The following is a 13648-nucleotide window of genomic DNA, read 5'->3' as shown; positions in this document are numbered from 1 at the left end:
CATCCCAGCCTTTTGAAATAATCTCATATTATTGTCACCCTCCAGTGACACATAAGCAATTTCACAGTTAGTGAAAAAACAGTGAAGCTGAAATGAGACCAGTTTATTTAGTTGGAAAAATTAATTTATTCTTTCATTGTTATGGCTTGCAGATTCATACATTTAAAAAGTAATTATCCCCTTGTTAAATATGAAATAACAGGACAAACAAACAAATGTTTAAGCATATATTTTCTAGGATTGATTATTAAAAAAAAATGCTAAAAGAAAATCAAGGAATGGATAATAGGAGGGATAGAAAAGTCAACATAAAGAAGCCAAAGACTTCAGATTTGAGGTGTATATGCACAGTGTGAGAAAATGAGGAAATTTGAGGTTTGCATTGGTGATTTAAAAACAATGACCAGCTGGAGCTTCATCAAGAAAGTGTGCCATTAGTAAATCCAGTGGGGTTCATGGACTGCCAGCGCCACAGATCCTCACCTACATGGAAATAAGTGAAAATAAACAAATGCATTAGTGAGAACTATTTCAACTGTATAACATTGTAAGTCTCCATCTGGATTTAGTTCACCAGATTGATCAGTGTAGCTTTGCTTACACATCCTCTCCAGGTCAAATGCAGCCTTCCATCCCAACTCCCTCTCGGCAACCGTGGGGTCGGCATAGCAGGACGCCACATCTCCGTCTCTCCGAGGGGCAATCTTGTACTGGATCTACACAGAAGACATATGATGTACCATCCACATTCACTCACTTTGATAAGGGACATACTGTCTGTACTGTCTTAGAAAACTTTCCAAATTTCATGTTGATTCATCCTTGATGTCCATGTTTTATCGCTCTTTCATCGAGTCTCTATTAACTTTTTCTTTCATTTGTTGGTTTTCATCACTTAGGGTAAAGCAGAAAACTGTTCTTACCAAGGTGGTTAATGTCTGTAGCAAAATAATTTGCTACAGACAAATCCTATACAGCTGTTTATATAACAAACAGCTGTATAGGAAAGCAAAAACTATCCTATCAGACTGTTCCCATCCTCTACACCAAGAGTTTCAGTTTCTTCCATCGGGTACATTGCTCAGACTTCCACTTCTCAAAACTAACAGATATAAACATTCTTTTGTACCTTCTGCCATCTCCCTTCTCAATTCCATGAGGAAAAAGGTAGCTGTTGTGGGGCTTGGATTTTTAGATTTTTAGATTTAAAGTCGTTTTTTTTATGTGTATATGTCTACATATTGCTGCAAGATTAATTGCCCCATTGGGGACAAATAAAGTTATGTATTGATTGATTGACATTTAGTGATAGGAGGCAATCTTAATTGTGAATTTGATAACAGGCATACAAAAATTACATATAATATAATAATATAAATTAGGAATGTGGGAGGCAGAAATATTTCTGCAACTTGCCTCTTTCCCCGATGCCTTTTCCATCGCTTTCACCATCTGGAGCACAGAGTAGCCTCTCCCAGTTCCAAGGTTGTAAACCTATATGCACAGACAACAACACACAGATGCTAAGGCAGCTATAAACATGCAAAGTTTGCTCAAACAGACAAAAAATGAGTCGGTTTGAAAGCTCTCAGATTTTCCTCTGAAATTCACCTTGAAACCACAGCTATCCTTCAGCTTCTTCAGAGCTGCTATATGCCCCTTTGCCAGATCAACAACGTGGATATAATCCCTCACACCTAAAAAAGGAAAGAAAAACCTTGTTTGTATTTTTCAGGATATTTGACTGTCCAACAACAAACTAACTGAGGGTCTCCTTCATTACCTGTACCGTCGACTGTGTCATAATCATTTCCAAATACACTGAGGCACTTTCTCCTCCCAACAGCAACCTATGAGGGACATTAATAAGTAGATTAAATGAAAGCAGACACAGAAATATACATCTTTAAAGTGCATTTGGCAGAGATTTTGGATACCTGGGCAACATATGGCAGCAGGTTGTTGGGGATGCCCTGAGGGTCTTCTCCAATCAGACCAGAGGAATGAGCTCCGATGGGGTTGAAATAACGCAGCAGTACCGCATTCAAGTCCTGCTTACACAGACGTCGTAGTGAGACACTCTATACAAAGTGAGCATGCGCATCTCTGCACGCATTTCAACCTTCTGATCAGCACCTTCTCAGCTTTACATTGATCCTTGATCATCTCCTCGATGAAGTACTTAGTCTTGCCGTAGGGGTTGGTGCAGCCTCCCACAGGGTGCTGCTCATCTATGGGAAGGTGCTGAGGATCTCCGTATACCGTGGCTGAGCTGCTGAAGACCAGATTGTGCACCCTGTGAGCCTGCATCACCTGAGACACATGCAGATGCACACACATAAACACGGCACACACATACAGTCAGCAGGCCAGCGAGGCAGCAGTCTGCAGCACGCAGATACATAGAAAGGCTGATAGCGGACACAGAGAGCTCGAAAACATTTAAAGGAGCTTGAGGCAAGAATAAGAAATGAGACTCATTAGCGCCACGACGACCGTCGGGGGTACTGCAGCCAACAGCGAAGCCGGCACGGGAGAACGCGCATGCAGCGTCATTTGACGTCACATCCGCAGGACAGCGCAGGAAATTCGGGCCCAGAATTGCAGCGCATTTTGCAGCACACAGCCTGTTCAAGGCAACGGAGAGATACACTAGAGGGCTCATTCTTTTTGGTTTGGAACGCTTCATCTGACATTACTAGAAAACTTAAAACGTATACGCATTTTTTTCATAAATCCTGCCTCAAGCTCCTTTAAAAAAAAAAGAAAAAAAGACGTTTGTGGCTCTAGAGGCCTAGTATTTTGAATTGAAATTATGTGGAAAGTTGCTTGACAGGAAACCTGGCTGGTGGTTAGGGCTGGGTATCGATTCAAATGTCAAGAATCGATTCGATTCCGATTCTTAATATTCAGAATCCATTATCATGATTCGATCCGATATTGATTTAGCTTAGCGTTATTTAAATTTTTTTTTGAGCTGTTGCCTGAATTATATGACTGTAAAATAACTAGTGAAATAATAATTTCACAATAATTATTGTGAAATAACTAAGAAATAAATAACTCAAACAGGCCTTTCAATATTTAAAGTGCAAAAAAGAAAGAAATTGCAACAGTTCATGCAGTAAACAAATAATTTTAGCTTATCTAATTTATTCTGTCACCACGCACACATATTGCCATGAAGCACCTGGCATTTTTCAGAAGTGTCATGACAAACTGTGTGTCCGACTACTGGGATTAAAGTTCACCTGGCGAAAATGATGAGGAAAAAAATAAATAAATAAATTTAAAAAAATAAATCGTTCTGTAGACATAAGAATCGATTTTTAGGAATTAATATGAAAATCGATTTAGAATCGGAAAATCGATTTTTTCAACACAGGCCTACTGGTGGTGGAGGGGTGGGGCACAAACGCAGTAAAGAGCCGGGACAGGCCGGGATTCAAACCTGGGCCACCTGCAGGAGGGCCATAGCCTCTGTACATGGCCCGCCTGCCGGCTCAACCCACTGAGCAACCGGACGCTCACACAAAAACATTTTTAAACACATGCAGGTTGGTTGGAGTGTTAGAAGTTGCCAGCTCAAACTCAAACAAACGCGCGCTGTTGTGCACTCAGCAAACAAGGGGTGAAGTTTAGTGCAAATACTGAACAGTTCAATAAGAATTAGAGAGTGACGTGCAGAATGCATGGAAGGGGGGTGAGATCCAATGACAAAAATGAAAGTTGAAACTGACCTCGAGGAGGTTCATGGAAGCGGAGAGGTTGACTCTGTAGTACTGCAGCGGCTGCTCCACCGACTCCCCGACAGCCTTCAGGCCTGCAAAGTGCATCACGGCACTGAAAGAGTGCTGCAAAACACATATACAGTTACACATGTGTGATAGATACAGGCCCCACAGATTTCATAAAACATGTATGCAAAGACTGCATTTATAAACTCATGTTAATCATTATATGATAATTTATAATTTCAAGGGGAGACAGTTTTAGAAAAAAAAAAGCCTGATGGATCCGATTGTTTTATCCTCCCTAAAAAGCAAAACAATCTGTTTAGCTTAGAGCTGATATATGAGTAAATTAAGCATAACAAAGTTTAACTATATGTACATTATAGTTTTTTTTAAGTATTTTATAGTAATTGAAAGTATTTTATTGTATAGTTGCTCTTCTTTTCTTTTCTTTGCAAACGAGAGCAGCAATGTCAATTTTACTAAATGTGTTTAGTGTCAATAAAGACATCTATCTATCTATCTATCTATCTATCTATCTATCTATCTATCTATCTATCTATCTATCTATCTATCTATCTATCTATCTATCTATCTATCTATCTATCTATCTATCTATCTATCTATCTATTTGTATAAACTGCTTAACAGCAAATGTACATTTCTTTAGAGAAGTTTAAATCCTCCTAAATAGCATTCTAGCATATTGAAATCCACTCTGAACCCTAAAGACTGATTTGATTTGACAACAGCTGGATTTGCCAGATTATATATGGTCAGTGATACGGATTCATTTTCTATCAATCAATCAATTTAGTGACAGATAAGATCAATAAAGAGTAATGTTCTGACTTTTTTGAAGAGTTTCTCCAAGCCCTGGTGGTCCAGAAGGTCTAGTTCATGAAACTCAATGCTGGTGTCCAGGAGCTTCTCTATCCGTCGTATGCTTTCCGCCACACCCCCTTCTCCTCCAGGCCCAACAGGATGTAGATCAGACACATGCAGAGGGACAACAGATCTTAGTACGACCACAGGAAATAAATGTACTTGGAACTGGACACTTTATGACACATAAAGGTTATTCATTCACCCTTTACTGAGTGGTGCGGCTTACCTCGTACAGCATTACTGAAGTTATCCACCACCACTGGCTGGTAGCCGGCTTCAATCAGCTCCACCACACAGTGGCTCCCGATGTATCCCGCTCCGCCTGTGACCAGCACCTTCTCTGCCATTCTTGGGACCTGTCAAAATACAACACACAAATGGGTACTCCCAGTACCATAAAACTGTCATTGCTGTTATTTAATTAATGTAATATGTACTGAGTATTGTGCATTTAAAATAGCACTTTATATTTACTGTGCAATCGGGCAATCTGCAATATAATTACGCACCTAACACTTTAACACTTCAGCACTCTGCACTTTAATCAGCCCTTTGATACCTAATTTTAGCATTTAATATTACTGAAATTCGTATGGTCCCCTGACCCTTGGCCTGTATGTTTCATGATCCACTATACTTTTCATTGTTTTTGCTTTTCTGTTCCTTTTCTGTCCTATTGTGTTTTTAAGGACACGCTTTCTCTCTTGTAATTGCTCCTCCTGCCTACTGGCCATGGAAGCTAACTGTTCTACTTGTCGTTACTGTTGTTTTATTGATTTTATTATTTTATGTTGTTGACATTAACCTGCCGAAGGGACTAAAGATGAAAATTAGCCGTTGGCTATAGTCTTGCATATTTACATGTATATGTTCATTAATATGTATTGTCCCTGTTATAAATAAAATAAACTCAAACTCAATTAAAACAAAGCCTTGTAACACCCTTTTAATTCACTCCCTGTTTACACAATGTCACCCCAAAATGGCCTGAAGCCTGTTATTACCCCTGAAAGCTTCACTAGCTCATCTTGGTAGGTATGTGCCCAACCTGTGAACAGGTACAAGCCTAACTTGTCGAACAATATGAAACAACTGTGGTGCGTCATCAGACTATTTTTATCTCTTTGACAAAGCCTGATTGTATGTATTCCTCTTTGATTGGTAATATTGTTTTCCTGATTCTTTCCATGTACCAAGGACAGGTTATTGCTGTATAAAAAACAGAAATCATTAACCTTGTGCTTAGATATGAAGCTGGCTTTACTATCCCTTGTTCTGTGTGTTGGTAATTAACAAATCTTAGTTTGTGATGCTTTTAAAAGTCATACTAGGACTCTAAAGTCCCCCAGCACCTTCATTAGTCAAGACTAAATCAAAGCTGTGTCACAGGCTGAGACTAAATAACTAACATATTATCTCTTTACAGTAAAAAAAAAACACAATCTGAGAATTAGACAATGATGTATTTTAATGCAGTGTCTGTAAAATACTCACTGGTTTTATTTTACTCTCTGTAAGCAGCTAAATTAGTCGTTGCCGGTTGAGTCTCCTGGTAAAGCGTGTCAGAGGTGGTAGGAAAAGAAAAGGAGTTTATCTATCGTTTCATTCAAAAATAGTCTTCCCTTCTCTTCTTTATACATTTCTTTACTTCCTGGTAAACGTGGAGAAAAGTTAAGTGAGAAATAATTCACGACTTCCTGTCTGCGTACCTTCAAAATAAAAGCATTAAGGCGACTACATTTGAAACCAAGACCAATAAATACACCTGCGTTTACAGTAACCTAAATGAAATGCTTAATGGTTGTGTAAAATCATAAACTCAATAATATCTTAATGAATATTGCTGTTTATCAAGCCGTAATTATGGTTTATTTTGGATCATGTCACTGAGTCAAATATAGAAAGTCGCCAGCTTCATTTAAAGCGTACGTGAGCGCCTCGCCTGCTATGACGTCAGAGAGTAGTACAACAAGGCCACGCCCCCACCAGGTCACACAAGGAAGTGTTTGTGCTGAGCATCCTCCCATGTGTAACCTCTTAAATGGCAAAAGGAAAAGTGCCACGTTACTTTAAGACGACACTGTGTCCGGCTGATCAAACCTGCTTTTCCTTTTTACAAGAAAACGAAAGATAACATTCAATAGTCAGACAAGTTCTTTTACATTTGTGTGCTTTCAGCCAGTACACTTGAGACATGGCTGAATTAAAAACAATGAACAGGACCACCTTTGATATGATGGAGGCCCACCTCCATCATATCAGACTTAACAAGCACCAGAGACAAACTGTGATGTTCTATTTACTTTTAGTTGTACAGGACTGTCTCAGAAAATTAGAATATTGTGATAAAGTTCTTTATTTTCTGTAATGCAATTAAAAAAACAAAAATGTCATACATTCTGGATTAATTACAAATCAACTGAAATATTGCAAGCCTTTTATTATTTTAATATTGCTGATTATGGCTTACAGTTTAAAATTAAGATTCCCAGAATATTCAAACTTTTTGAGATAGGATATTTGAGTTTTCTTAAGCTGTAAGCCATGATCAGCAATATTAAAATAATAAAAGGCTTGCAATATTTCAGTTGATTTGTAATTAATCCAGAATGTATAACATTTTTGCATTACAGAAAATAAAAGACTTTATCACAATATTCAAATTTTCTGAGACAGTCGTGTATATTATATCTAGTTGCATAGTTTGTGTCTGGTGAAAAAACAATTAATTCTGCAGAATGCATCTGATTCTACAAGAGTCTTCTGCCATACATTCTTCCTTTGAGGTCTGTGCACAAATAAGTAAAGATGTAAAAGCCAGGGAACGACGAAGGACATGACGAAACCTTTAGCTTGTGTAGGTAGCAGCACTAGACTGATTGGAAGGTGTGTTACGAATCATTATCCCTTCTAAGAAGTCAAAATCTTTCCCCCTTTTTCTGTTCAGTTTTTTAAATTATTATTTTTCCTTTAACCATGATGAGATGCTTATTTTTATATTTGAATTTACTTTGTTTCATTGAGTCAACATGGATGATTGATTGACTCTTTTGCTGAAGAACTAGGGAGGTGTTCCATCCATCCATCCATCCATCCATCCATCCATCCATCCATCCATCCATCCATCCATCCATCCATCCATCCATCCATCCATCCATCCATCGTTCAGACACTCCAGACAGGTCAGATCCACCACAGCCCCTAAGATTGTGTTCCTTATCTAAAAGTTTGTTTTCTATACACTACATATTTGTTCACTGTAGTCAACATAACTCGTAGACCTGCTTAGATGTTCATTTGCTAACCTTTAATCCAGAATTTTGCAGATACAGGTAAGTTTTCCTCTATCAACTATTTCATGAAGGGCTTCTCCAACAGCTTTAGTGCAGTGAATGACTTCATCCTGATTGAAGAAGAAGCTGTGGTGTGCAAGAATTTGAGCAAATTCTGTTGGTCTTCCAGCTTTCATGTTAACTAATTTCATCATTATTACATCTCAAACTGTGAAATGGTTACCTGAAAGTCTCCAGATTTGTGAAAATCTTATTCTGTGTTGTCTTCACCAACTTGAACCTGGGAAAAGTTATCCGAAAGCTCACATTTTTTAAGATGCTTAAAATAACAAAAAACTGAATCAGTATCAAAACAATATGGTTTATCCTCAACTTCATGCTTTCCAGTGCACTTTTATTTATTCAGAAGTTGATTCTGGATCTTATTCTGTATTTAACAAGATATAAGACACACAATCTGAAAATACACATACAACGACAATTTTCCCAATTTTCAGAGACAGTTAAGTCACATCGACAATCTACATTTTCTTCACTTCAAATGTTACTTATTTTACATTTATCTGCAAACCCTCCGCAGTCAGAATCCTGCAGACGCAGCTGAATTTTCTTTATCCTGTGTGATTTCTGAAGCCTGTGTGCCAGTCCTGCCCAGCTGAAAAACACTGGCACTCAAAGAAAGGCAGCAGGACCTGAATCAAATAAAAATGAAAAGAAACAGATGTCTGAGAGACAAAGTTTACTTCCATCTTTTCCTGCAAACGCTGTCTCTTTGTTAGTGAAGAAATTGGAACAAACAAGGACGTCTCAAGAGGGAAAACAACATGGCAACATAATTCAGATATACTGTGAAATATAATAGCAACAGAAACCAATGCAACTATTGAGAGACGTTGAATGAGACGAGACAGAGGAAAACATTTATTACTCAGAGGAGATACAGCAAATGAAAACAAAAAAAAAACTGGTCTGATGTTTCTCTCATTTTAAAACGGTTTGTTTTTGTATCCTCAGTTTCTGTCCTCAGGATTTGTTCCAGACTTTGTGTGTTGACGTCTATCAGCTCCTGGCTCAACTATGAATATTTTTAAGTGCACATTTACACGTCCCCCTGCCTGCTGGCCCTGCTGGCCCCGCTGGAGGAAGGCGCTGGCGTTGGGAAGTGTGATGGGCATCTCTGCCCCCCGAGTGCTGGACGACTGCCAGGCAGGATCTGGGAAAGAACAGATGCAGTGCAGCACAGACAGCGCTCCAAAGACTCCATGAGAAAAAGGACTAAAGAGAGGACGCGGGACTGGGCCGGGGTCCACATATGAGCGGCAGAGATGGGTGGACCAGCGTAAATGTTTACTTACTAACAGAGGCTGCCAGCTATGCTGCACATTCACTGGGAGTGGACGACTCCAGTTATTACTCCCTTCTTTCCTGTATATGGGATCAGTCGGGGAAGTTCACGCCTGCACACGTGTATTGTTCTTATTATGTAATAATTCCAGGGGATGTTGGTGTTTGAAAGATACGTTCACTTTTAATCACAGCCAGAGGTGTCAAAAGTATTCACATTCATTACTCAGGTAGAAGTATAGATACTAGAGTTTAAAAATAGTCCTGTAGAAGTTGAAGTATCAACTCAAGTTTTTTACTCAAGTAAAAGTATAAAAGTACTGGTTTCAAAACTACTTAAAGTATAAAAGTAAAAGTAATGTAAGGGGGAAAAAGCCATTAAGGAAAAAAGCCATTGAAAATGAATGCATCTTAGTATAATGCAAATATATTAAAGAACCATATATGTGTACTATTGAGCATTAATATGTGTTTCAGAGAGCAGGAGATATGAAGACTAGTTGCCTATAAGTATTGTAATGGTGCAAAAAGTCAAACTTCAGAGGCATGTTATCATTTATCCTAACCTTTATTGGAATGTACATCCAAGTTTAGTTGCAGGAATCTGAGGATGTAAGAACAAAACTGGATAAGAACATCTGAAACAACCACAACCAAATTCACTCTATCCGGATGGAGCAATTTAACTGGATAGTTTTTTTTTAAAGGGCGAAATGAAATAGAGTAACGAAGCTATTTTTAAAATGTAAGGAGTAAAAAGTACAGATAATTCCGTGAAAATGTAAGAAGTAAAAGTAAAAAGTCGTCTGAAAAATAATTACTCCAGTGAAGTATAGATAACCAAAATTTCTACTTAAGTAAGGTAACAAAGTATTTGTACTCCGTTACTTGACACCTCTGATCACAGCTAATGGTGTCCACTGAGTTGCCAAGACTTTGTCCAAATACACAGCGCCTGACGGCACCACGAGGTGTCAGCCGGAGGAAAACGGGCAGCGACAACTTCCTGCCAGAAGATGATCCACATTTCCAGGTTTGATCCCGCTGAGTGTGTCGCTTATGTTTCAAAATGTGTGCAGATATTTTGGCTATGGTGTAATCTGCTCTATGAGGAGTACAAGTACTTCTCTGTGACTAAAAAATGTAAATAAAACATTACTCTGAGGGTGATTTAAACCTTGAAACACTTTATTTCTACAATTGTTTTTGCCATAGTTCTTTATTGAAGTTGTATACATCCCATCCCGCCCACTTTTTTTCATTTAAATAAAGTGACAGCTGTTTAATGGGCAGGTGTGGGCCCCTCTTTCATGATCTTTTCATCAGTTATTTGCATTTGGCTGCTGTTCCTTTGAAATCAAAATCTGCAGCCAAAGAACCTCGCTCAAACTGAAGCAGGCCATCTTTACGTCAATTTGTATTTCATCGTGAGAATTTAAGAAGTGGACAAATCAACAGTTTTGCACAATCTGAAAAGAGAGCTCTGCAGAATAAAAAGGTCCTTACATCCACAGCAGTGTCGGACGATGGCACCACCCTTTTCCATGGCAAAGAAAACCCCTTCATAACAGCTAGCGACGTGAAGAACACTCTCCTGGAGTAAAAATTGTAATTTAAAACTTGTAAGTCTGCTATAAAGTGAAGACTTTACAAGAGCAAATGCTGAGAGTTCGGCACAAACATTCACAAGCTTCAAGAGGAGAAAGTCCATAAAAGATTTTTTATACTCATAAACACCAGAATGATAGGGGAAATAAATGTAGAGAAGGTTCTGAACCTGTGATTATCCAATACAAGCATCACCTGTAAAACACACGGAGGCAGTGTGGCGCTGGGAGATGCATGGCCCTTAGAAGGCAGGAGTAGTTATTTAGAAGCCAAGGAAATTGTGTTTGTGAATATACTGCCTGCTTTAAACCATAAAGTCAGACAATGGAGCAACAATGACAGGGAGAGAAACTAGTAGTAAATATTTATTTCGGTCAATCACAAACAAAAATCAACAAACAAAATAACACAGGTTTTTCCCTGGTCAAAATTGTGATTATTTGACCGAAAAGGTCTGGACTTGAAGCATAAAGCTTATCTTGCCCACCTTTTAACAGAATAGAATATACAAAAAAACAAATGAAGTATCATAAGTCTACACAAAATAATAATAATAATAATAATAACAATAATAATAATAGTAATAATAATAGTAATCATAATAATAATAGCAATAATATAATAATAATAATGATAGCTCTGAAAACAGAAAGTGAAAAGATGCTAAGGAAACCGGCAAAACAAATTTAAGTTGTTATTTCATCTCATGCATGTGTACATTCTTCTTTGTTTGCTTATTGTGTTTCTATATATGTGTCCATTACCTTTGCTTTGAATAATACTTGTATGCTTTTATTGAATTTGCTAGTTTAAGGTCATTTTCTAATGAGTTCCACAGTTTCACTCCTAAAACAGATATACATCTGCCCTTTGCGTTTGTTCTAACTGTTGTTGTGTCAAACATTGCTGTTCCCCTGAGGTAAACTGGAGAGGTTTTGAAAGTAAAAGTGAAATATTTTACAAAATACGTCTGGATGGGAGTTCCAGGGTTAATCTAACCTCAATGTATTTCCATTCAAATCTGTCAAAAAGTGACGACAAAAACATTCATTCTATAAGCAGGGAAACTGTTTACTCATCTTTAAAACCGATCACGTGGCTCGATTGATTAGAAATGACAATCCCCTCCAGAGACAGAAGTCACCCCTGAATTAATCCTCCATCATTTCCTCCTGCTGTCACCACTCCACCCAGAAAACACAGAGTACAGTACATTTGTTTTCTGAGACGGAGAGAGAGAAAGAGAGAGAGAGAGAGAAAAAAAAGTGATGAAGGGTGTGACCATCCACAGGGTCTTCGTCTGATTCTCTTCATCTCTCTCCACCTGAGTGCCAGTTAATCCCCCCCTCATCCCTCGGACTCCCAGCTGGATACAGCAGCTCCTTCTGAATGGCAGGCTGCATTAGCGCAGAGGAACTTTCCCCCTGCTGTCTGTTAGTAAAAGCTGATTGGAGATTACAGGCTCGCTGGAAAAACAGAGCCCTCCATCTCATCCCAAATCACCTTTTTCTCCTTTAACTCCCCTTCCTCTCTTCGTTTCTTTATCTTCCTAATCCCAGCCCTGCTCCTTTTTCAGAGCCTTAAACCTTCTTTTTGCATTTACGGCCCCCAAATCTCGGCTCTTTTCTTGACAGCTGAATGACAAGATAGATGAAGATGAGTTAGAGAGGAGAGAGAAAAAAAAACAACCTTCCCCTCCTGAGTGGAGCCAGAATGATGTCATGGGGGCATTTGTCCTCCTGGTGTGGAGGCTTCCCTTCCTCTGCTAATTACCTAGTACAAACTCGAATCTGATATGGCGGATATGAGGCCCAAATACAATTATTGTGGGCTAACAAAGAGATATTGAGATTCAGGGAATGAGGGGAGAGACCGCGAGTGAGATAGAAGGAGAGGCACGTGCACGGTCATGCACACACACACATGGCTGCACACCCCCCTACACACACATACACACAAAGACAACCACTTGTCCTTCCCCTCCATTCCCTCAGATAGGCTAATGTTATTACTGGGGTAATTATCCTCATTAGTGCCAGCAGCTGTAGAGAGCCCATTGCTTGCTGTTCAAACTCCACCCCGAACCTTTCTGTCTTCACAACCCTCTTTGTATCCTCTAGATCTCATTTACAGACTTTGTCTGCATCCTTTGCATCCCATTTTGTAAAATAGAGTCCATGAAATATCGAATAAACCAGAGTTAATCTCCTCTCCTGACCTGTTGGGCCTCATTTTGTGAATGATGTAAACTCCAAGATTACATAAAGAACTGAACTCAATGCAAAGTTTAGGGAAATATTTAGATCAAAACGTAATCTTTTTCGGGAAAGGAAATGATTCAAAGACTAGCGTTGATTTCAGTTTCAATTTGTCCCACATCCTTCAGGTTTTCAAAGATTGATAACAAGACACAAGGTGGCACTGTTTAATCGAGTAACTCCACCAGCAGCTTGCACTGACTTTTACTTTGGCAAGACTCCTGTCTCATCCATCTCTTTCTTGCTTACAAGCCCTTCTTGTGCAAAGAAAAACTGGCTGTCATAGTTCCTCTTTGCACAATATAGCACTTTTTCTAAATTGGGACTCCTAGCAAAGTGGAAAATAACAGTGTTTGCATGAGTAAAAATTGTGTTTGTTAATTAAGTCATCCCTGTGACAGCATCCTGAAATTTATCCCCGTCTGGCGTTTCAATTTTACGCGCTCAGTGCTCCTCCTTACACAGAAATGATTAGCTCGAGAGAGCTGAAGCAGCAGACGGGTTTATATGCCGCATCCCTCCC

At 38.9% G+C, this 13648-nt stretch overlaps 1 protein-coding gene across 2 annotated transcripts; it reads right to left on the bottom strand.

Moving 5' to 3' along the window:
* Positions 1-126: 126 nt before the first annotated feature.
* gale (UDP-galactose-4-epimerase) lies at positions 127-6287 on the bottom strand. Of its 2 annotated transcripts, none has more exons than XM_061743998.1 (11): positions 6117-6287; positions 4849-4978; positions 4587-4699; positions 3741-3854; positions 2137-2313; positions 1938-2051; positions 1784-1850; positions 1612-1697; positions 1417-1494; positions 602-716; positions 127-483 (listed from the first exon to the last, which is right to left on the bottom strand). In XM_061743998.1, the coding sequence occupies exons 2-11, from the start codon at positions 4967-4969 to the stop codon at positions 419-421; spliced, it is 1050 nt and encodes a 349-aa protein (XP_061599982.1). In that variant the 5' UTR covers positions 4970-4978; positions 6117-6287; the 3' UTR covers positions 127-418. The 2 variants fall into 2 exon arrangements, with proteins under 2 accessions (XP_061599982.1, XP_061599981.1); XM_061743997.1 differs by having other exon boundaries at positions 128-483; positions 4587-4702.
* Positions 6288-13648: the final 7361 nt, after the last annotated feature.

This window comes from Cololabis saira, chromosome 16 (genome assembly GCF_033807715.1).
Source record: "Cololabis saira isolate AMF1-May2022 chromosome 16, fColSai1.1, whole genome shotgun sequence".
NCBI classification, from domain to species: Eukaryota; Metazoa; Chordata; class Actinopteri; order Beloniformes; family Belonidae; genus Cololabis; species Cololabis saira.
This window is presented reverse-complemented; position numbering and strand designations above follow the sequence as displayed.